The following is a 23,033-nucleotide window of genomic DNA, read 5'->3' on the forward strand; positions in this document are numbered from 1 at the left end:
GCTGACTAGAATCTATTTTTAGCACTTCTGGAACTACCTGTATGTCGTTAGGTACCTAGATTGGGTACCTAGATTGGGTACCCATGTATACCTATGTATGTAGTACAGACAAAGATATGCACCTACCCGCTAATTTACCTGATGTTAAGGTGTGATGGCAGGAGCGCCGCTTATTGATAGCCGTTGAACCTTGTCTAGATTCTGGAACACTTCGGATATCGTCTCTTTAATACCAACTTAAAACTTACATACTTCCATACACACATACCTCACACATATATATGTAAATACTAAAAGAAACCCACGACAACTCAACAAATGTACGCATGACGGGGAAGTCGTCATGTGTTTGCAGCGAGTACCTATGCATTGGCTAATTCGAGTGTTTCGGAGCTTCTGAATGACCTAATTACTGTCCTCTCTGATTGGAAGCAACGTGCCTAAGTCAGATCTCGTCGCGGGCGATTCGGAGTTATTGGCCGCCTCTCGCATACCCCAGATAAATCTCCCCAGCTAAATGGCCTCTCCAGGCGCGACCGCCGTCCCGGCACCTACGTTCCTTGATAATTCAAGCATCTGGCATAACTTCACTTCTTGGACGGCCCAGCACCTCAGGTATTCCGTCAATAACGTAACCAGATTCGCACCGTCGCTTGAGGACCTGATTCTTGCTGGGCCTAGGATGTTGACCAAGCTTGGCATCATATCCTTTCCCGATGCTGTTGACGGCTTTGGGCAACGAGTCATAGCCGACCCAACGACATCCGACTTTTTTCTCCCGACGACTACCGCCGCCCATATGCTTACCCAAGCTTCCGAAGCTGCCGCTAATGTAGCAGAAGTATTAGAAAACGAAGATCAGGACCCCGCCGTATTAGTCTCCAAGTTCTCTGCCGATGGAACGAAGGGATTAGGTAGCGTCTTTAGCTATGCTACGAGCAAGTGGGCGCTCTGTTGTATTGCGATGGTCTGTTTCCCTCTTGTTTCGACGTTGAAGCGATTTCTGACGTCTAGCACTATTGCAGGCTATCATATTAAACCGTACACACATATTTGCAGCTTCTCGAAGAAGGTTGTATCTGACATGGCCCGTACGACTCTTTCTCCGCTTCCTACCTATCATTCTCTTCGCATACCAAGCTCGGCAACTCCTACAGTCCATCCAGTGCCAAACTTCGCCCGATTTCGCCGAGATGCGTTGGGGTAACGCCAGCAAGACATCAGATCTTATGTTCGCACAACCCTCCACATATTTACATGGGCTCAGTACGGTCTTCCTTTTGGGCGCTACCGACTATGACAGCTGCCGCGCTGTTGAGATGGTCCCTCCAAACAATCACGATTTTTCAAATGAGCTACATGGCTCCTTGTCCCTACTGTGGCCACTTTTCGGGACTCTTTGCCTGAGTCATTTCCTAGAAACGATTTCGTGCGCAGTGCAAGGACGTCAAGTGGCTGTCGAGACCGGCATGACCCTTTTCGAGCACTCACTGGCGTTTGCCGAGGCCGACGCTGCTATTAGCAACCAACTCGGCTGGGGTTTATTTTCAAGTGGTAGTAGTTCCAATGTGACATTCCAACAGGCTTCAGGGGCCAGCATCGCCGTTTCCAGATCCATGATAATGAAGAGGGTCAATACGCCCCCTGAAGTCCTTCTAGTGGCTTTCCTCTCAGCCATGAGCCATATTACTAGCCACGTTCTGGGTGTCTTCAATCTACAGAGCCGGTACCGATTAGTTAGTACGGGGTTTTGGGCCATCTGCTTTATGGGAAGCATCGTGATAGAAGCTTTAGATTTTTCTGTCGACAGTCCGTCAACCATGGGTCTTTTTAGGTTTCCTACCGTCTGTATCATAGGTTTTATCCCCCATCTTCTGGTATTTACGGGTACTCTCGCGTGTCTTGCTATATATGCTATTGCTTTGGTCCTTTCGGCGATGCAGCCCCCGGATCGGTGGAACGTCAATGGACGGGTTTTATCGTTCCGAGAACGATTGGCACACGCGCATGAGAATATGCAAGCGAATATTTCGCTCTCCGATATTCGGATTTCACGAGAAATGGACTTCTATACGGCGCTGCTTCGAACAGGTTTTAGTGTCATCACGATGGCGAGTGAAGCGGTCTATCTAAACGAAGACCGGGGCATCAACTTAAAAAACCGCACATGGCTCGAAGAAGAAAGGCTGAGGGAGCTCGAGTCTATACGCATGCAATGGGCCGGATCAGGTCTGGGTGCTTCCCGATACGATTCTGTCGGAGCTATCGGACTGGTGCCAATCAAGGACGGGCAGCTTGGAGCGTCAAGTGGATATGCACGAGAACGAGCAGCTCAGACAATTCCCAAAACGCGCATCGGAGAAAAACGTGCTAGGGATGGAGTTGGAGCTACCGAGCGTAGTTCGCGTTGGCTTCTAGCCTTGGAATTCATCATGAATATCAACAGGCTTCTGCTGCGATGGGGCGCGGTGCTTCTTCTGAAAGCCTTGACGCGTTTTGGGATTACAGCCCGACCTCGTATCTTAGTCTGGCTTTCTCGCTGGCCGAAACAGGATAATAAAGACGAGAGAAAACCCCCCGCAGAAGCGCATTCACTGCTGCTGGGCCGAAATAGGAGGAGCAATAGGCTCTATAATGACGAGACCGCCGACGTGGAGGCCGAAGTACGAAGACGTCTTAGGATGGCCCCCGAGACGGCTAATATGCCGGACGAGGAGCTGGACACAAGATTATACAATTCATGGAAACATGGCGATTTATGGGGATCCGTGGATACGAGCGGCGATTGGGAGCCGGATGAAAACGATAGCAATTGGGATACGACGAGCATGATACATAGTATCGCTGGCGATGAAGATGAGCAGGGCCAATGGGTTGATGAGGATGAATTCGAGGAAAATGACGGGCAGAGGACGCCCACACAAGCATCTCAGCACTTTTCGCTCTCCCGGGAGACAACTCCTTTTGACCAGCCCTTAGCCATGGGCGATCTTGCCAGGCTGCTTCATCCCAGAAGCCCAGAGGAGCGTCGCGAAGCCCACGCCCTTGCCGCCCACCTGAGTAGTGATCAGATTATCACGCGCTCTAAGTACGCGCGCATGCAGCAAAACCAGCGCGGGCGCCTCTTCTTCCCACAGCGGCCCAGTAAAGGCAAGCTCTCGGACGAGGAGGAGGCCGAACTCCTCGAGGACCTGATCATTACGAGGCGGACCGAAGCCGCCCGTGAAAGTGAGCTGCAAGATGGCAACAACAGCGACGACGGTAGGGGCGGGCCTCAGTGCGTTGTATGCCACTCATCCCCCCGCAAAATTATTGTGTGGCCATGTCGCTGCCTCAGCCTCTGTGACGAGTGCCGCGTCACTTTGGCAATGAACAACTTCGATAAGTGTGTCTGCTGCCGCAGGGAAGTCGTCAGCTTCAGCCGCATATATGTGCCCTGACGACTATGTTCCCTTCTCCAAGCTTTGGTCAAGGCGGGCTCTTTGTCTGTAATATCCCGTCGGTTCTCGACCCACTTGTACGGCACGCAAGTCCTTCCGCATCCGTCATTTAGCAACCAGCATTATTCAGCATTGTCCTCCATGAACGATCACCTTTACTTCAAAACCCGCACGGCAACTCATCAAAACTGGCGTCGAGGCGAACTTTATCTATGAAACCTTTCTGTCTAATCAGTTCCCTATGATGCCCCCCGCCTTCATTGGTTCTAAGATGTCGGATTGTAATAACGAGAAGAAGGATGAGGAATGTGACGGAGACGAATGTAAAGCGATGAGGGAAATCATGTTATAGCGAGGGGATACAGTAACTCGATGGTGTGATTTCTATGACCTGGCCTCTTTATTTATTTATTCATTACACGCTCGGAGTTCTGGTCTGATTAGGGGGGTTTCACGGGTGTGGTATGCATTAGGTACATAGTTATACTAGGTAACCTGGTTTAGGGGGTATTCATTCAATTCTACAAACATGATCTGAAGAGGGTTGCTGCATTCATGTCAAGAATTCCCCGATGCATATGCAGAATAAGTCGATATTGCTCTTTCAATAAGATAGTAGCTGCTGTAAACAAGTATGGACTAACGACTACGACAGCATCCTGCTCAGATTCAGGTACATATCTACATGGCTGCCCATTCTATACAGAAAGCCCTGGCTCGCGGAGCTTTGGGATTTTCATCTATCCCCTCTTTCTTTTTCTGATGCTCATCCGTATCATCACCTACCACAGCCCCACCAATCAGATACCCCTTCTTGACATTCGTACCCAGCCGTCCGCCGGCCACAAGATCAAGGACAGCAATCTCTTCTTCCCAACCGTAACTGGCGGCCTGGAAGTGACTGTGGAAACGTAGGGGGTCACCGGGGTACACGTTGTAATCGCAGCCGAAGCGCAGGCCGGGCATCATGTAGTAGCCGCGGTCCTGAAGGTGCGCGTATAGCGGGTACGAGGGCGGTACGTTCACGGAGGCGGAGAAGGGGAAGAGTCCTTGGGGAGGAGCAAGGGGGGGAGAAGGGGGGAGGATGAGTCTGCTTGTTGTCGGTGTTATTGCGAAGGCGGGGGGATCTTCTGCTTGGGAGAGTTGGGTGTGGGAGGGGACGCCACTTGACGGTGGCGGAGAGGGAGGACTGAAGAGACTTGTGCTGGTCTCGTCGTCTGTTTCGAGGCTTGCCTCGTTTTCTGAAGTCTTTGGCTTGGCTTTTACTTTCTTAGTAGCAGTAGTAGTAGTAGTAGTAATCACTTTTGGCTTCGCGCTCAGCTTGCTCTCCACAGCCGCCATCTGCGCCTTCCTGCCCTCGGCTTTGACAGACTGCAGGTATCTTCTGCGCGCGTCGTCATCTAGAGTAGCAAGGCGCGCGGGATGGAACGCGGCGTCGTCTACGATGTATGCTACATTCTTGTCAACGAGGACCTGGGCCTCCTCAGGCATCAGCTCGATAGGCAAGCCCATGAAGATGTTCTGCTGGGGATTCTGGGGAATCGTCCCGACGAACACGGAGCAGATGTTGTGGTTCTTGCGCAGGTGCATCACGTCGTCTATGTCGAAGAGCAGATACCGCCCCGCGACTTTGGATATCCTCACGGGAGGCCGGCTTATCGTAGAAGAAGCCATCTCCACGGAGAACAGAAATATCTGTTTGCTTGAGAGTCAGCGTTTGTACTGGCAAAACTTGTCATATGCAATGTAGAATAATTTGGGTGATCATATTTTTCCAGATAGAAGGTTGTCAACATTGTTATTTCAGTGGATTGACAGATTATTGATTTTTGTAATCATTTCGATATAGTGTTCTGAGTAAAACGAAATTATCGACTTACCTGTTGTGGTTGTTGAAGATTGAAAGAAACCAAAAGCTTTTTTTTTTCCGTCGAACTTGGAGAAGTCGACGAAAATTTGGAGAGCTCTAAGTGGGGTCTGATACAGTGTGCACGTCTGACTTATAGATTCGCACTGTAACCGCTATACTTATACATCTCAGACGAATTTCAGAACTTCAGAATTCCATGCTTCCTTTGCTAGAATCTCCTTTCTTTCTTTCCTCTTCGTCCTCCCCGACAGGAGGCAAATAGAACGGTTTTATTACCAACCCCTTAGATCGACTCAAGCTAAACGACAGATCTCCATGGGCAGCATGGCCCTCAGAAGAGCCGCCGCCTTTTTCGTGGAAAATCGGTAGACTATGGACTTTAAGAAGTCCCTGCGTCTGCTCCTCTGATTTTGAATCCGACTTTGAAGACGGGGGAGGGGCATGAACAGCGCTGGACTGGAGCGGGATAAGTTCGAAAACACCGTCGGATAATATTTCCATCCAACGTGTAAGTCCTGTAGTCCTAGGGTAAAGCGATAGCGGCAACGTTATAATAGCAGTGAGCTTGCCAGGGTGCTGCCTTAATAACGCTCTAAGCGCATGTAAAAACTGCAAGACTTCTTCGGGCCGAGCAGACGAGCCAGCGTATCCCGTCGGGGATAAGAGACTCGGTACTATGACGCGATGGATCCACGACGACGGCGAATTTGCTAGTTTATGACCTACGTTCTTGATGAACAGCTTGAAAGGCGACGTTGACTCTTTTGTGTGGGAAGGTAGACCCGGTATGCTCATGGCAGGGTGAAAGCCAATTTGGCCCTTGACGTTGGTAGGACTGAGTCTTTTGGTGAGGTCGAAAGAATGGCAGAAGATAGAAGTAGATTCAGTCGCAGAATTACTTCGCCTCTGGGCTGCATTTCTATCCCTCGGGGCTCCCCCAGACGACAAGCTTTCATATCTCCAAGCTATCTTCATCTTGTCATCCGAGGGAGTCTCCGACTTGCTTGATGACTTCTTGTCCTCGGTTGAAATGCCCGGGAGCTCATGACGCCAGCTTTCATGTAAGCCGAGGACATGGATTTGATGCCCCTGAAGCATACCCTCGGCGGCATAGTAACGGAGAAGTATACCAGCGAAGTCGGTAGTGCCATGCTCTCCGATAAGAAGCGATGTGCCTAGGGGTAAGCCAGCATGCCCGGCAAGTAGACTGTCTAGAGATGCGGTTCCAGTAGATGTAGTTGGTCGGCCATCAACAAGAGACGGTCGAACTCCGGGGATAGATACATTTTCAGTCTTGGATGGGGCTGACTGAGATGAAGTTGAGCTGCTAATCACAGCATTTCTTTTCCTGAAGGACATGACGACGGCATCAGGTTCGTAAGATGCCTCAATTTTATGTAATTTTATGTATTAGGTTATTAAGTCGAGGTAGCGAGTGAAAATGGTGTAGTTTATTGGTATATGCATTTGGGCTTCAATTTGGGGGGGAAGGGGGGGAAGGGATGGAATACCTAAAGCTGGGCAGCTTATCTCCAATTTCGGTTGGATTAGAAAGTATTTTCTGAGCCTTTTTCGGTGCATATGTACATATCCCATTAGGTACATACCTAAGTTTCGTGCGTCACAAAGGCGTTACTGCGTCACACGCCCTCTTTGAGTTTTTACTAGTTAGGTACCATAGCGGAAATGGGGGGTTTCAGAGAACTGTTCTTTATGGGGAACGGTTCCCTATTAGGGAACGTTCCCTTGATTCCCGGCATTTTATTGGCTGAAATCCAGGAATAGTGGGTCCCGGTTTTTAAAATTTTACTACTGCCGTTCGATACGTATAAAATCGTTCCCCCTAAAAGAACCGTTCCCTTTTTGGGAATCATTTCTATCAATTTTGGTTAGATTCTACTTAGAAAAAAAAAATTTTTTTTCTAAGTAAAATTTTTATAATAAAATATAATTATTGAAGTAAAGGTTATAAGGCCTAAAAACAATTGAATTTTTAAAAATAATTCGATGAGATTGGCCACCTCGTCCCATTAGCTCAATTGTTAAAACTTTAAACCCCACTATGGGATTTAACGTTACACAAATGTAAAAGCTGTGGGTTTGAGGACCACGCTTTTTAACTTTTTTGACTTTTTTGACTTTTTTAGCCTTTTTAGCGCCTTTTGGACCCACTTTTCAGGGAATGCCCTCAATTTTGAGAACGTTCTCCTTTTGAGAATCATTCTCATATAGGGAACGGGGCAGCTGTTAAGGTGTGCATAGATTATAGGGAACGCTTTTTAATTATAGAACAGTTCTTCGTACCCACCCTACCCCGCTATGGTACCTATTAATTAATCCCTTAAAAAGATTTGTTTTTTTAGCTCCTAGCAGAGCCGCAAAGGTCCCCTGTAAATACAAGGCTTCACCGCTTTCAGTGGACACCCCGCATCAACGGCGGAATTCCATTTAGAGCTTCCATTGAGAAAAGAAAAAAAGCGGCCGCGCCAAAACTCGATACTTCCGTCTCGTCCTTCCCACTTCCCACCTCCCAACCCGATACGCCGCCACACCCATTCAACAAATCCATCTAGAAACCAATTGCCCAAACCAAACCAAATCAAGCCAAACCAAAAATAACCCTTCCCTCAATATGTCGAACCTCGCAGCGGGCGACGCGCAGCTCTTCGAAGACACCTTCACGGTGACGACCTACGACCAATCCAAATACGACCGCGTGGCGCGTATCGGCGGCACGTCCACCGACAACCTGACGACGATGCAGCTCGACATCAACATCGAGTTGTTCCCCCTCCGCGTCGGCAGCAACATCGAGGTCGTGCTGGCTACTAGCCTGTCGCTCGACGGCACCAAAGACGAGGAGGAAGAGAAAGGGTGGCGTCACGTTCGCAACGAGTCGTCCCTCGCCGACATGTACGACTACGTGTGCCACGGCAAGATCTACAAGTTTGAGGATGGTGTTGATGGTCAGACTATGTATGTATGCGACTTCTCTTGCCCTGCTATTTCCGTTACCTTTTTCCCTTCCTTATTTCCCGTGTAATCTTCACATTTTCTGCTTATCCCGGGCAGTACTAACATGGCTGCAGTCGCGCGTACATCTCGTTTGGCGGCTTGTTAATGATGCTGGAGGGTCCCTATAAGAAGTTAACGCCGTTGCGTGTCGACAACACCTACCTCCTAGTTAAGAAATGATTTGCTATTGCATAGCACTCTTTACTCGCCCATCGGCGAGACCACGGCTGATTCACGATTTAATGTGAGTTACATATAATCTGGAGGCCAACGTGTAGAGAGGATGGTTATTGCATATTACAGCTACGCTTGAGATACCAATGAACGCTTATTGCGGCCAAATCATGAACTAGAGCTATTCTACTAGTAAGTCGTGGCCAACGACACCTGGATCGCTAGTGGGATATTGAAAAGGGGAAAGGCAACTAAGAAGTTGGTTGACCAACTTGATGGGGGCCCGGGAAAGGTAGTTTGCGATGTAACCGGCTCACTATCTCGTCATAGTCGGGCTCGTTCTCTGGTGTCAGGATCTTGTGGCGGATGAAGAAATCGACTAGGATGAGAGCGCAGTTAGGCTTGAACTTCCCCTGAGCCAGTTTCTCTCGCACCTCCTCGACCGTCCACGTGTAAAAGCCTGCAACCTCGCCGTCCTTGGGTGTAGGGACAAAGTCCGCAGGTAGTTCGATATCGTAGACCCATTGGGTCTCAGGATAAATCTGGCCAGCCTCACCGCCTGTTCGTTCGTCTGTGATGTAGATGTACGTGACCATGCCGATGAATTTGGCTCGCTCGCGCATGAGCGATTCGGGTAGATCGGCTTCCTCGTCCGCCTCTCGGATTATACATTCGAAGGGGTCTTCCCCAGTCATAAGACCGCCCGCCACAGAGTTGTCTAGCATGTTGGGATACGTAGACTTGTTAGCTGCTCGTTGAGCCACCAATATCTTCATGCCGTAGCTCGCCGTGTCATCCTTGACGAAGGCTGTCATATGCACCCCGTAACGCATGATTCCTAGCAGGCCTGTTCCACTGCGCTCAGCGCTGTACAGGACCTCATCATTGCTGCCGTAGACGGGCCATAGTTCGTTCCGCCAGCCCTTTAATATATCATATGTATGATTTTCCCGCCAATACTGCATTAAGCGAGCCACAAGCGCAGTTCTTTCGGCTTCGGTTGGTAGCTCGAAAGCACGCACGGTGCGTTTGGCTTCATCCACAGTTACGGGACCGCGGATTTCTTCTGGTGTAGCGAGGAGCTGTGTAACGACGGAATCAAGCATATAGCCAAGAGGCTGCCCATCCTTCCAGACCAGCGTGTATAGCGTGTCAGTGAGAGCCTTGCATGCTTGAGGTTCCTTGTCTGGGTAAGGAAAGCTACGCTCTCGCAAATTGTTTAGTTCTATAGTCTACCGCTCTTTTTATAAGAGAGGCTTTAACTTACGCATCAGCCTCCTTTATGATATCGAGGCTACTCATTAAACGCGGCATCTCGGCTAATGCGTTCGGAGTGAGTTGAGTATTATTCTGTTCTCCTGGAAAAGATAGCAATGACTCGCTTGGGGTCTTTTTATAAGAGGTTCAAGTCGTAGATGATACTCAAATTTCTTTGCTGTAAATTTGCTTGCTGCCTGGTGCCTCAAAAGACTATTGTTAAGTAGGTAGACATCTTGACATGTCTTTAAAAGATTTGGATACTACATGCATGTACCTAGTTAGACTAAATGCTAAATGAGCAAGATCCAATAGCGTTGTCTCTTTTGTGGAAGTACCTTCTTCACTATCTGCATGTTCCTGCCCAGAATTGGGGATAGCCTTGTAAAGGTGCATTCTAGATTTATATAGGTACCTAGGTTACATTGGTGTAGGTAGCCACATTAGGAGGTACCGGATGCGGATGCAATATGTATGCGCATTTCGCAAAAGTCTTAGCGCACATGCATCTCTGCCCCTCCACCACTCCATGCCACCTGATGACGTTGAAATTTAGCAGGTACCCAAGTAACTTTCTGAAGCTTCCAGCACCGTATCCCGAATTCTTGTACCTTTGCTTCCTCCATGTCACAACCCATTTCACCGCGAGGTGGTTGAACCCTCCTAGGGTCCCAGATCAACGACGTGACGGAACGTCTTTTCCTAAGTCGTCTTAGGCACCAATTAATCACCGGTTCAGCCGTAAACAATCGTTGGAGATCGAAACAAAACAAAAAATAGAGGTCGGATTACATACATACCTACCTACCTGCAGGCAAGGGAAACACAATGGCGCAACAACAGCCAAACCAACCGCTCTTCGGCATCGTCCCAGCCGGACAGCCGCTTATTACCGTGCCGTCCTCCCAGCCCAGCGCCACGTCCTTCCTATACGCGATCCCGCACCCCGCGCCCTCCCCCGCGAACCCCGCCCCGAAACCCTTCGCCCACCTCGCCGTCTTCCTGCTCCCCGGCACCACCCTCCCCGGCACCACCCTCCCCGCCGGCACCGCCGCTGCCATCTACGTCGCGCTGAACCCGACCGCCCTAGCTAGCGGGCAAGAGGAGCCCAAATTCAAGTTCCTGGGGGGCGTGGGGCCCGGCAAGGAGAGCGCCGTGTTCAAGCTCTCTCCACCACCTTCTTTTTCTTCTTCTTCTCCGAACCCCGAGGGCGTCATAATCGGGATCAGCGTAGAGGACGCATCGTCTGTAGCCGAGCGCATCCAGCAGCTGCACGCGGCTGACTCGGGCGGAAACACGATACAGCAGCAGCAGCCGTCGACGCAGATCTTAGCCCAGCGCATAATACAGAACGCATTCAACTTCCTCGCCGGGTTCAGCGGCAAGGTGGGCGCCGAGGGCGTCGAGGTCGTGCCTCTAAAGGCCTTCCAAGAGTGGTGGCGCAAGTTCGAGAACAAGGTCCGGAACGACCCTACGTTTCTCGAGAGGGAGCAGGATTGACTGCAGGAGTTGTTGCCGGGCCGGTTACCTAGTTACGATCCAGAGGGAGCAAGTATTCTCCTCGAAGTGCAGATTTGGGTCCTACGTATATTGCATTGGACGTTAGAAACAGGGGAGATGGGGGGAAGAGGGAGGGAAGGGTAGCAGACTTCTACTTCTGCTGGCTGTTTTAATATTTGCCTCTTGTAAGGTGTAGGCCGGTCTAAGAGGTCCAATATAAAAGGCTGGATATATTCTTCAATAGAGAAGGACAACGCCACGGTCACCTCTGAGCTATACTCAAGTGGTATCGGAATAGATAAAAGCTATTGCATATCTAAAAAGGGATATCTCAAGTCTCATAAGCCTTTAATTTACTGCACATAATCTCACGCTAAATACACTTCACCAGTCGAGTAAGATCACTATACAACTATATATATCAATGGCGTACCTAACCACGCGTGGCCACCGGTACGGTAAGCCGTGTATGAATATTTGATAACTGCCTCCCCATATGCAACAACAAACGTGCCGAGCTATGAAGGTATCTACTAAGAATCCAATATGCTTTTACTCGTCAACCCATATATCGAGGCCCGTCTCAGGCATAATACATAAAAATCCGTCACTACCGGAACTCCTTTCCCATGTAACCCTGTCCTGGGTAACCCCGAACCTGTATCCCTACAAGGAGTGTGCCGCCTGGACAATGCAAGGTGATTGCCCAGTACGGGTAAGAATAGAATATACAGTTTATTAATCCTCCGTCAAGGGGCTCATTAATGGGCTCTTAAGCCTCGTGGGACTGCCCGCTCGACTCCTCCGTCCAGCTGTTAACATTTGTGGAAACAGTCTCTCGCGACTTTCTGTTCGGACTACCAACCCGGACCGATCAAGCGCGTTTCCAGGATGTGGGTGCTTCTTAATGTCGTCAAAAGAATCGACATTAAGTTTTGGGGTAGCCAGGCCTGACGATCGACCGACTCTGGATGCTCCCCCGCTACTATCGGAATTGTCGCCTTCATCCGACGAAGCCTCGCCCAGTTCGAACTGATTGGCGTCACCTTCCTCCAGGACCCTTTCGTAGTTATAGGATCCGCGACCAAATAATTTGTGTGAGATAGCCGAGAGACCGAGGCTGAGTTTTCGAGGGCTGCCTGGACGGCGTCGGCGGCGTAGTACCTTGTTAACTTTACCATAAAGCCGCATCCGCCTATCTCGCTTTCGAAGCAGAAAAGCGATAAATAAGAAGATCAGTAAGAAGAAGAAAAGTCCAGATGTTGACTTCGATTTCGCATGGTCTATCAGATCTTCCGCCGTATCGCCCCAATCATCCTCACCATCGATTGCCGAGGACACATTAAAGCTGGATCCAGCGTATTGGAAATCAGAAGGGATACCTTTTACGTTACTCCCGAATCCCACAGGTTGACGATAGTTGTCCTTGGGTGGAATTTGACCGGCCGCGTAGAGCACCATCTTTCCTAACGTCCAGCTGATCTCGATATTATTAACTTCGTCAGCAGCTTGGAAAGGGTGTAAAAATCCCTTTTCCTTAGCAGCCTCTCCGATTCCTTTCGTGACGTTGATCCCTGGAGTTGGTGTATTCTCTATACCATATCTCGGTATACCGATACCCTCGTGCAATACACTAATAAGCCAGGATGCCTTGAAGCAGGCTTCCTGGGCTTCCTTTCCGTGATCCTTCTTTCGCGCTTCGATATTCGACTCGATATCTTCCCAATGCTGACTGCAAAATTCTAATACCTTCTTCTGATATGTGTTGAAATCATAGGCCGTGTCATCGTCTTTATTTCCGAACACGCCGTGCGTGGTATGCCAGTATTCAGAAACCCCAACGAAGTGATTTACATCGAAATCAATAGGCGGAACGTGCTGGCCGTTAAATAAGCATGGCTTGTCTTCGCACGGCATGTCTTTACCCAATAGCGGCTTCGTTCTCCGTAAACACTCGTCGAACTCACCCGTACCAACTAATTCCAGCTCTTTTGAATTCCCCTTGATGGCCTCGCCCTTGTCGTTGGTTCGCAATCCTCTTGGTAGACAAGGGTCGGGCACCTCGTGCTCCCCATCGATTAAAAATTCGTCGACCAAGGTTTTGACGTAGCGCTCGCGCGCCTGGTTGACTCCAAAACCAAGCCACGTTGATGTAAACACCTTGTATTCCTTGGGCTCGCCATTTAAGCTTCGCATTCGCAGTAACTTAAGATCATTTCCGTGTTCTTCGGCTACAGTGGCATTTGGCGCAAAAGCGATCTGCGCCGAAGCGCCACCCATGTCTAGGAAACCATAAGTATGGTGATTCTTTCCATGAGCATGCCCATCAGGATCGTCGAAGCCTCCTAGAAGATAATTGGCTGCTATCCATCCGTATAAACCTTCGGTCTCTCCGGGAATGACCTGAATGTGCGTATCGCAGTCGGGGAGAGAGAATCGGGTGTTGGCGCGGAAATACGAGCAAGTCTCGGTTATGACTGCTCTTTGTTGAGTAGGAGGCAATAATCGCATGCCAGCGGTGGCCATGAGGAATATCGGGGTATCGGCATGTTTATCGTCGGGGATGACGTCCAGTGCTCGCTCGACCAGTTCCTGTAGGTGATCGGGTCCAACGTCTTCTGGGTGGTCACCAAAAGTTGAGATTCCTGGTCTAATCTTTTTTGTCCATTTATCTTTGGTTACGATATTCGGCAAGCTATGTAATTCTTGATAGGATGCTTCCTTGAGTGCTTTTGCAGGATCTAGCCACCGATATATATGTAGACGCGTCCCAGAGGAACCGGCGTCTAGAATGATACCCCATCTCCCTAATTTGTAGCAACTATCGTCAGCAATGTTGCGATGTGGACCTCGTGACGGTTTAGAGGGGAGGCTTACATCTCTTCCCCATGACGGTGGAACTGAGGGGAGCAAAAAGGTAGGCTCAAGACAAAACGGGGGGTAGATGCGCGATTGGTTGCGATGTTTGTTGTTTTGTTGGAATTTATCCAGTGTTAATATCGCAGCATGTCCTTAATATGCCTCGCTATGTGTGGGACGAAGAACGAAGAGCGCAAGGCTAATGATATGATTATAGTGTGGCGTGAGATGACTTGGTTTCAAGGTTTGTTTCAATTACGCGTTCTGGATTCTGCGTCAAAAAGCATAGGAGGTAAAGGTAGCTGATTAGGTTAAGGGGGTGCGGGTTCAACGAGATGCGATGCGATACAGGATACAGGGTACAGGATACAGGGTTTATGATAACTAGCGATAGTAAAAGAAGAGAAATGAAGAATGGATAAGTAACGAGTGAGAATAAGACGCTAGCTAGTAGATGAATAATAGGTGAATAAGTGCGCAAAGTCTATTGATTGATTTGTTTGAACGAAAGGCAACCTTTAGATAAGGTAGTGGACTTGGATGATAGATTTCTGGGACGACCCATGGAAAAGAAGGTTTCTTAACAATAAGCCTGCAGCAGCCAAGGAGCCCAGAAACGGAGGCGAGATACTGAGGCAGAGGCTGGCACTATGTACCTATGTAAATGCTGGTTCGATTTCTTTTTTTGGATTAGGATGATGGGACTGCTTATGCCAGCAGACCAATAGAAATGCTTTGTTGTAATCGTAATCAGTCCACTACGATATGTGATGAATGCAAAGTATCTTGCAAGTACCATCTGCCATTATCATGCGGAGTCCACCGAGACTTCTCCAATCTAATTTGTTAAACCCAGCAACGATTCCAACACGTGCTGAATACCTACCTACATACATGCACGAAAGAAGCACCAACTAGTTCAAACTCAACCTTATCAAACATAAGTAATCCGTTCATAACAATCAATTTATGGCATTTCGCACATATTAACAAGTATTATATGTGGTATATATCCCTTAGTATTGGTAACGCATCTTACTCCGTCTTAGTCAAAAACTGTCTTATGTCTATCACATGCATATAGCCGTTACTATTTACCACGACTATGTACATCATCCTACCACATTTATAAAAATAGCATAATCGACATGTCATTATTGGAGATGATACAAATCAAGTTGGATACGAACAGAACAGCCCAGACAGTTCCCCAAACATGTCGAATTCCAACCCGTATCGATGTTCGCAGCCAAGAACCGGTCCGAATATCTAGGTAGGTAAGTTCTTACAGATAAGATACGTTAGCAGTACTTGATAGATACTTGCTAATAAATTCGTAACATTATGCAGCTAGCACGGCACCATCCCGTTGGCAAGATACGGTAGTACTTGCTATCTGCTATCTGCTATCTGCTATCTGCAATAAATGAGCGTTGGCTTACCTATGAAAGACCAAAAATGAAATGGGGGCCGTCCCGCCCTACGTAATCTTCAAGTAGTTGCTGCTCAAAGTTTCTAGCGTACCTACATAGCTACAATAGTACCCAACTAGGTTACAATATACGCCAGTCGTTCGGGACAGGAGCTCTATAACTGACGTAACCGTCCCCTCATTTTTCCTCCAATGATTTAATCCTTCCCTCTCCGCTGCCGATCGCGAAACTGACCGAGCGAGTTTCATTCACTTGATAAGTGGTGTCCTTGTCTAGCCTCCGGATCTACTCCTGCTAGTCCCGGCAATGATCTTCCAGATACGGGTCTGGTATGCGGTCACAGGTGCACGTATCCGGACTACAACGTCTCGCATATTCTACAGGCTACGGGCTGCCGTCTCAGATAAAACACCACCTACCCATGATAGGTCTGACAGGCAGAAGCCCTCGCCCACACGTCTCCGGTTGGTTCAATATTGCTGCAACATCTAATAATTAACCTAGTACCTGTAGTGACCACAGAGATAAGCCCGCAAAGCTCGGTTTATATGCACGCATCAATATTTAGCTGAGAACTACTGAATATTGAACCGAGCTATTTTCGTGATACTCTATTGGGTATATTGTTAATAAGGCGGTTTAGAATGCCTAGGGAGGTACTAAAGTGTAGGTAGGTTGCAATGCAGTGCTTGATACAGGTACAATACCTACCTAGGTACACACTGAACTACCTACCGAGGTATGCAAGTTTAATCACTTCTCAATTATGCCACGCATTGTGAAGTGGGAGAGCCTCTAGCACTAGAGCTCCAGCTTATCTATAAAAAACATTGAAAGCTTCATTAACTGAAAACTACCCAAGTAAACTCAGACGAGTCTAGACATACTTGTCTTCAGGGGAGTACTACAAAGAAGGTTACAATATTGCCTATTAGCATTGTATATTAAGGTAGTTATAGCTACATAATTATATATAAGTTGTGAATTGCTTGTTGTATTCACCGGTTCAACACACCAAAGCCCAACCGGTGAACATATCTAAGCGCTCTAGAATATTCTTTTTGGGGGAATTGCTTTATTATTATTACAATAAGTTCAAGAGGTAATATCGCAACTATCGATAATTGCCGGTTAGAACACAATAAACGAGCTCGCCGCCTCCACAGATCGCCAACTCCTTCCGGATATCTATCTATATCTATTATATGTACTAGTAAGGAATACCATTGGTCATGAGCTGGAACTGGTCGTACACCATGGTACTGTAACTGCCCGCACTCCTCCTGACCAGGTCCCTCACGAAGTCGGCCGCCTCGCGCTCGGTACGCTCCAATACGAACCGCTCTTTGAAGAATTTGACACTCTCCGGCTTGAAGCATGGCAGCCCGCTCTCCATCATGAGTAACACGATCTGGCTCAGCTTCTCTGCATGCGGACGGCACGCCAAGAAAGATTTCACGCACAGCTCCTCGAACCACTTGAAGGCCTGGTGGTCTGTACCGCCTCCCATCACAGCCAGCATTTCACCCGTGAGCTTGAAGGGCGCACGCTCGAACCGCACACCACCGGGAGCGATATCAAAACAAAACCCGAAGTCAATGTGCAAAATATGGCCAGCGTCGTCGATCATGATATTACCGTTGTGGCGATCCTTGAACTGCAGGAGGAAAGATATTATGCTGTAAGCGGCCATGCTCTTTACGAAATTGTTACGCGCATGCTGGAAGCGGAGCGAATCTTCGTTGCCGTATTTGCTGATGAAATAGTCATATAGCCCGTTGACAGCTTCTCGGCCCAGCATATCTCGGGAAATTGAGTTTGGCAACACGTCGATAACACCACAGCCTGGAGCAGTAGCAGTCACACGGTAAGGGAACACATAGACATCGAGCCCGACGCTATGGAAGATACCGCGGAACGCCGCAATCATCTGCAAGGCTAACACATCTTGTCGACAGTCATCGCCAACCTTGAAGATAGCGCTCTGCCAGACCTCGATTGTAGTCTCAGCCGGGGGTTGGCCCGTCTTGCTCACCTCTTCGGCTACTTCTTCTGTTTCCTCCATGCCACCCTTCGCTTTTTGGATGCGGAATGTAGCCATGAATGGTGCCTTCGCGTGTGATTGGAGCGGTTTGCCAGATTTACGGTCAATGCCGATGACAACGCCATCAGGGTTACTGGGCAGGTAAACACCAACATCAACTTTAATCTTTCGAAGTTCTTCTTCGATCTTTTGCTTCTTCTCCGGTTTGTCGCGCTTGATTAAAGGCTTGAGTTTGCCAGATATGCTGGTGACCTCGTCAAAAAACGTAAACTCTCTCTCGTAAAAGTTTCGGTCCTCGTCAGAAAAGCTGTTGATCAACTTTTCCATCACTTTGTCGAGAGCAGGCTTTATGGCATCGGGCTAGCAGTATGTCAGTAGGAGGCTACTAGATTTTGGGATGACGAGACTTACAATCATAGCGTCGTCGTCTTTATAGGAGTTTGCCTTCATATTCCAGATAATCTGATGGGCGAACAATTGAGAGAACTGGGCTGTTTCAATAATGTAACGCTCCACGTAACCAAGAGCATCAAATCGAAGACCTTGTACAATTTGTGGTACATAGAAAAATGTTACATCGACTGAGTGATATTCCAGGGCTCTCATAGCATACTGGATCAAGAACGGATGGTTTCGATAGGATGGCAAGAAATAGGTAACAGCAGTGACGGGATTTACAGCAGCCCAGAAGAGTAAGTACTACATTGGTTAGTGGGTTATTATACGAGAGACGGGAGGGTCATATGGTTGGTACCTTGAGCTGGAATCCAACATCAGATGGTAGTTCGCCTCCCAATAGTATGGGGAGAGCCTCGGGATCTGAGATAGCCTTGGCCGGGAAATTTAACAACAGCCAGCGAACTTCATTATGCACGGCTGGGATCGAAAATCGACTGACTAGCTCTATTGCTAGAGAAGGATGTTCGGCCCACGCTAAGCGAACAAGTGGTTTGAGTGTAGACTTGCGAATTAGCTTTCTATGCCTCATTAATTTAAATGGCCATAAACCTACTTCGAGTGCCGTCCCAGTACGGTGCGTTAGATGTGGCCGTTGGTGGTTTTCGCCGAGTGGGTGAACCCAAACATTTAATCTAGTCTGTTCACTCTCGAGCAGAACTTGAAACAATGTCTCCTTTTGGGTAAGGGCCCTGAAGTTGCCGATGGCCTGGGCTCCGACGTAAGAGACCGTCTTGAGAGCACTCAAGACATCAGTAATCAAGCGCACTTCGGTCTTCAACTGAAGAATATTGCTGCCGAAGGACCATTTGGGTGCGAACTTGAACCAACTCAATCCCGCTGATAGAATCTTGTCTTTGAGTCGCCATTGAACCAATGGACGGACAGCGGTGCTCACTCTTAGCACTCTTAAGCTAAAAAGAACGATTCTTAGGCGAATCTCTCTGGCCATTGGGTGAGAGATAGAGTTCTTCAGAGCATCGAGTGTCGAGTCAAGCATACGGATAAAGATTCTATGCATATCCGGGCTACCCAGTCGGGTAGCATTGAAGTGGCTGCTAAAAAATTGTATCAGACGAGTATGCGGAGCAAGCATACTATGTACCTGCTGCCGACGCCTCGCAAGGCCTTCGTTATCGCTTGGAGCGAATTCCTCTTTAAGGAAGAACGGATCCGGGTGCCTGACAATATTAGTATTGATACGCATAGTCTCGGGGCCTATCTTACATCAGAGTAGGGTTGAACAACCCAAGTTTATTGTGAATGGCGATTTCCCATTGTTGCGCGATCTCAGCAAGTATTCGAGACTCCATCCTGGGATTCTCGTTTATGACGCCCAGCCAAAGAGATACACCAAAATTGATGGACTCTTTGGTAAATATTTTGAAGGGAATGCTGACAAGGTAATGTGTAATAGCACTCTCATCCCTCCCACTGCGGCAGAGTAGAGCTGCCGCTCGTCGGAGGATATCTCTCACGTCGTGGAGAGGTGTGACCTTCTTGCCGGTAAGACGGGATCCCACGTGGGCCAACGCCATAACAGCGTCAGCACGATCAGATGGGGCAGATCTAATGAACGAGTCTCGTCGCGTCATGGGCATGGAACTTATTAAATCTTTGCTATGGCTGGGTAGTGCTTCGCCGTACCTATATTCCTGACGGGTTGTGTACTGAGCAACAAAATGAGATGCCGTGTTTATTGCGGTCTGGCCAACAGGGTCCAGAGAAGTTAATCTCTGATCCGTTGCCGGAATTGAGGAGCCCATTTCCACGGCAAAGGACCGGCCAAGCGACATATGCCCATACGCTCCCTCGTCTTCAAACTCGGACAAGTAGGTCTGAAGCAAGCCCTTCACATCAGAAGGAGCTAGATTGACTGCCATTGAGACCCACGATTTAGCTTTCATGTAGAGATTATTAAGCGTAGCCTTTCTGAAAGTATAGTCGTCGGAAAGTTCGACAGTGACGTTTCCCAAGCGAGATGTGAACACCGACCGTGGATCATACATTTCTGTCTCAGCTTCGAGGCAACTTATCCACATAAGAGACAATAGCTCGAGGAGAGCAAAAAGCGACGATTTTTGACAGAGAGATGACGGAATCTCACGAATGAACTTGTCAGCGCAATAGAACGCAGATTGCTGAACACGTTGAATACGGTGACAACACCCGCAGAAAATTGCCGCGAGTTGAGAAGCCGCATAGAGGGCTGAAAAAGTCGGCAGCTTTGCTTCCAGAGTCTTTGACAAATATCTCTCCATCACAACAGTCGTAATACCTTCCATAACACCGCGTATATCTTCATTGCGCATGCTAGGTTCCAAGAAGTACGAGAGGGTCTTGGTACAATCTCCGGAATCAGCCCTCAAACTTTCAACCAAATACGCGGCATGCAAGAACATAACTTTCCTGTAACTCAGGCTCTTTATCTGTGCGATTCTCGAGGGCACGAGTTCTGTAAGCTGCCTCTTTTGTTTTGCCTCCCGATCTGAAGTGTTGGCTCGACGAAGGACAGTGTTGAGCTCGATGTCACTCTCAACCTGTTCCCCTCGTTGTTCGGCCACTAGGGGTGGTGAGTGGATAGCCATGATGCGCAGTTCGTTAATATACTCCTTGCCCCTATCTGTCAGAGACGTAAAGCCATGTACCACAATATTAAACCAGACATCTCGAATGAGAGAATGTCTATCATCATCTTGGCCGGGAAGCTCGGTGGTAAGTTCATGCCTCGACATTAGGATTGCAAGGGGTTGGAGGAGCTGAGCAATTTCGCGGGCTGCAAACTCGACGTCAGATTCCTTCATATGCTGAGACTGGTGTATATCTCCCTTGGAGATCAATTCCTCCAGTATTTGGTCCCAGTAGATGTCATATAGCGGAGAATCATGCTTCACATTCTCCGATATGTAATTTCGAGCTTTCTTAACCTGTAGACATTCGTTAGCAACCCGTTGTAAACACATATAAGTGTAAGTCTTACGGCATCAAGAATGATAGCGTTATCTTCAGCACACGCATTATGACAGAGCTTAGAATACAATCTAAGAAGAGATCTGAACTCCAGCTGCCCTCCATTTAGAGACAGGACACTTGCTCCAACAACGATGTGGCAGTCGACCGACTGATTGACCTTGGTTAACTTTTGCAAGAGCATTGCCTGTGCGAGAGCTGTGATCTTTTCATCATCGCACATTTCTGCAATGCTGCATATCGCTTGGACGATATTCGCGTATACCAATGTAGTGTCTTCGTCCCCATGAAGTTGGAGCGATATATCACTACCCGTCGATTGTCTGCTTTGGTACACGCTTGTCAACCCACCGAACTCGCCAGCAGATCCATTTGGAGCATTATGATCCGCATCTGGGCTTAGCACATTTCCAAGGGTGTATAGCGTGGTAATAACCGCATCTTGGGATAGTAGACGTAAAGTAAAAGCCAATGACTTTGACGCAGTAGCAACGATACCGCTAGAGGGCGTAGTCCGCACGATAAAACGCGGCAGTAGTCGAACCACAGTAGGAGCAAAGTTCGGCGAGATTTTAGAAAGTATAGCCATCGAACGAAACACAGTTGATGCCAACGTCTCGTCTGCCATTTGCATTGGATTATCCAAAGACTCCTGTAGCCAGCCCATGAGAAGCTCAGAGTCCGCCGCATCCTCGTGCAATATAGAGCAGTTCAAGTAACTAATGACCACGGCAGCTTTGACAGCACAAGCTAATCTCTGCTGGGCGGATGAACCGAGCTCAATGAAATCAGCACTTGCTTCGAGGCGGTCCATCTCCTCCTGCGCGATGCTCGCATATAGCTCAATTGACTGAAAATCGGGATCCGGACTACTTGTAGAGCCTAGCTTTGACATGCCATCCTTAGACATGAATAAATCGAGGATATGAGAGGTTCTGAGAAGCTTGACATCCGCGATTAAAAGCGAAGTAGCAGAGACTAAGAGCCACATGAAGCTCCTCTGAAGCAGCATAGAACCTAAAGGTCGTCCCTGGTTAGCGTAATGACGGAGGATTCTCTTCCAGTCCTTAGCGTTACGGTCCGATATATGGGCGTTCCGAATAGTAGAAAATGCAGCATCGACGGCAGTTAAGAAAGATTCGGAAAGCAGGTTGCTGATCTTCCTAATAAGAGCCAATCTTCCACCACTCCTCCAGAAATTAGCCTGAGCAGAAGCAGCATCAAGAAAACCCAGCAAAGAAATAGCCACAGTTGCAATATGGATGGCATCATCTAAATTTGGTTGAGCATCTCCGTTTAGTTTCAGTGGAACTGTGCCCTTTACAGTCGTAGACATTGCAGCCAGGAGAGCCCAAATATTGTCAGACACGGTCTCATGTAAGTCATCGTAGTTGTTCCCTAACGAGAGTAGAGCGGCGGTGACGTGTGAGGCTAAGGCCTCGATAGGGGACGGTTCGATCTTGCTGAAAGCGGGCGAGGGGAGAAAAGTCTGAGCATGTGCCTCGAGGATGTAGGGTATCAATTGGCTAGCTAGCTTCTGAGCACTTTGGCCGCTCTGGACCATCGGTGCGGCTTTGCAGAGGGAAACGAGTACTTCAAATTCACGTATAGTCTTAAGATATTCAGTTAGCTACTCTGACAACCATTTGTCTCTTCATGTTTCGAGGTACTTTACCATAGGAACACGAGCCAATGAGGATGGATAACCCCTAGCTGAGCCATTGGCACCTTCTTTCCCCCTCCCACGGATGTTTGTAGCTCTACATAGTCGATCGAGGTCGGATTTGTCAAAGGAGATGGTGGAACTCGTGGCCGAAAGTAGAGCAATCTTCTGCAGCGCCTGCTGGCGGATATTGCGTGCCATTTTCGAGTACGATATTATCTAGAAAGAAAAGCAACGCAAACCATTACAGTGGCTTCTGAACGAGAGTGTGATACAGATGAAATGTTTACACAGGGCTACAACAAGACCAACGTTTGGCCAAAAGGAGTGATTGTCGCAAAAGCGGTACAAT

At 48.4% G+C, this 23,033-nt stretch overlaps 8 protein-coding genes across 8 annotated transcripts; 3 read left to right on the plus strand and 5 right to left on the minus strand.

Moving 5' to 3' along the window:
• On the plus strand, positions 1 to 4,001 carry F4813DRAFT_352162 (uncharacterized protein). The gene is made up of 2 exons (XM_049242503.1): positions 1 to 967; positions 1,026 to 4,001. The coding sequence occupies exons 1-2, from the start codon at positions 518 to 520 to the stop codon at positions 3,438 to 3,440; spliced, it is 2,865 nt and encodes a 954-aa protein (XP_049101821.1). The 5' UTR covers positions 1 to 517; the 3' UTR covers positions 3,441 to 4,001.
• On the minus strand, positions 3,782 to 5,305 carry F4813DRAFT_326868 (SEN34 subunit of tRNA-splicing endonuclease). The gene has a single exon (XM_049241078.1). The coding sequence runs from the start codon at positions 5,112 to 5,114 to the stop codon at positions 4,122 to 4,124; it is 993 nt and encodes a 330-aa protein (XP_049101822.1). The 5' UTR covers positions 5,115 to 5,305; the 3' UTR covers positions 3,782 to 4,121.
• F4813DRAFT_352164 (PAXNEB-domain-containing protein) lies at positions 5,118 to 6,789 on the minus strand. The gene has a single exon (XM_049242504.1). It carries the CDS (start codon positions 6,667 to 6,669, stop codon positions 5,497 to 5,499), a length of 1,173 nt encoding a protein of 390 aa, XP_049101823.1. The 5' UTR covers positions 6,670 to 6,789; the 3' UTR covers positions 5,118 to 5,496.
• A 583-nt stretch (positions 6,790 to 7,372) lies between these two features.
• Positions 7,373 to 8,628, plus strand: F4813DRAFT_326889 (DNA-directed RNA polymerases I). Its single transcript, XM_049241079.1, has 2 exons — positions 7,373 to 8,286; positions 8,400 to 8,628. The coding sequence occupies exons 1-2, from the start codon at positions 7,943 to 7,945 to the stop codon at positions 8,503 to 8,505; spliced, it is 450 nt and encodes a 149-aa protein (XP_049101824.1). The 5' UTR covers positions 7,373 to 7,942; the 3' UTR covers positions 8,506 to 8,628.
• On the minus strand, positions 8,264 to 10,119 carry F4813DRAFT_352167 (NUDIX hydrolase domain-like protein). Its single transcript, XM_049242505.1, has 2 exons — positions 9,767 to 10,119; positions 8,264 to 9,699 (listed from the first exon to the last, which is right to left on the minus strand). The coding sequence occupies exons 1-2, from the start codon at positions 9,811 to 9,813 to the stop codon at positions 8,751 to 8,753; spliced, it is 996 nt and encodes a 331-aa protein (XP_049101825.1). The 5' UTR covers positions 9,814 to 10,119; the 3' UTR covers positions 8,264 to 8,750.
• Positions 10,120 to 10,489: 370 nt separating this feature from the next.
• F4813DRAFT_326918 (uncharacterized protein) lies at positions 10,490 to 11,625 on the plus strand. Its single transcript, XM_049241081.1, has one exon. It carries the CDS (start codon positions 10,585 to 10,587, stop codon positions 11,254 to 11,256), a length of 672 nt encoding a protein of 223 aa, XP_049101826.1. The 5' UTR covers positions 10,490 to 10,584; the 3' UTR covers positions 11,257 to 11,625.
• F4813DRAFT_326901 (nucleoside phosphatase family-domain-containing protein) lies at positions 11,626 to 14,354 on the minus strand. Its single transcript, XM_049241080.1, has 2 exons — positions 14,134 to 14,354; positions 11,626 to 14,063 (listed from the first exon to the last, which is right to left on the minus strand). Exons 1-2 carry the CDS (start codon positions 14,144 to 14,146, stop codon positions 11,995 to 11,997), a joined length of 2,082 nt encoding a protein of 693 aa, XP_049101827.1. The 5' UTR covers positions 14,147 to 14,354; the 3' UTR covers positions 11,626 to 11,994.
• A 2,404-nt stretch (positions 14,355 to 16,758) lies between these two features.
• Positions 16,759 to 22,882, minus strand: F4813DRAFT_379644 (uncharacterized protein; the record flags this gene model as incomplete). The annotated part of the gene is made up of 6 exons (XM_049245478.1): positions 16,759 to 17,952; positions 18,004 to 18,291; positions 18,347 to 19,229; positions 19,276 to 20,975; positions 21,029 to 22,630; positions 22,694 to 22,882. The coding sequence occupies 6 exons, from the start codon at positions 22,880 to 22,882 to the stop codon at positions 16,759 to 16,761; spliced, it is 5,856 nt and encodes a 1,951-aa protein (XP_049101828.1).
• Between the last annotated feature and the right edge of the window lie 151 nt (positions 22,883 to 23,033).

The sequence above is a fragment of the Daldinia decipiens genome, assembly GCF_022478715.1.
Source record: "Daldinia decipiens strain CBS 113046 unplaced genomic scaffold F4813scaffold_8, whole genome shotgun sequence".
Taxonomy (NCBI): domain Eukaryota; kingdom Fungi; phylum Ascomycota; class Sordariomycetes; order Xylariales; family Hypoxylaceae; genus Daldinia; species Daldinia decipiens.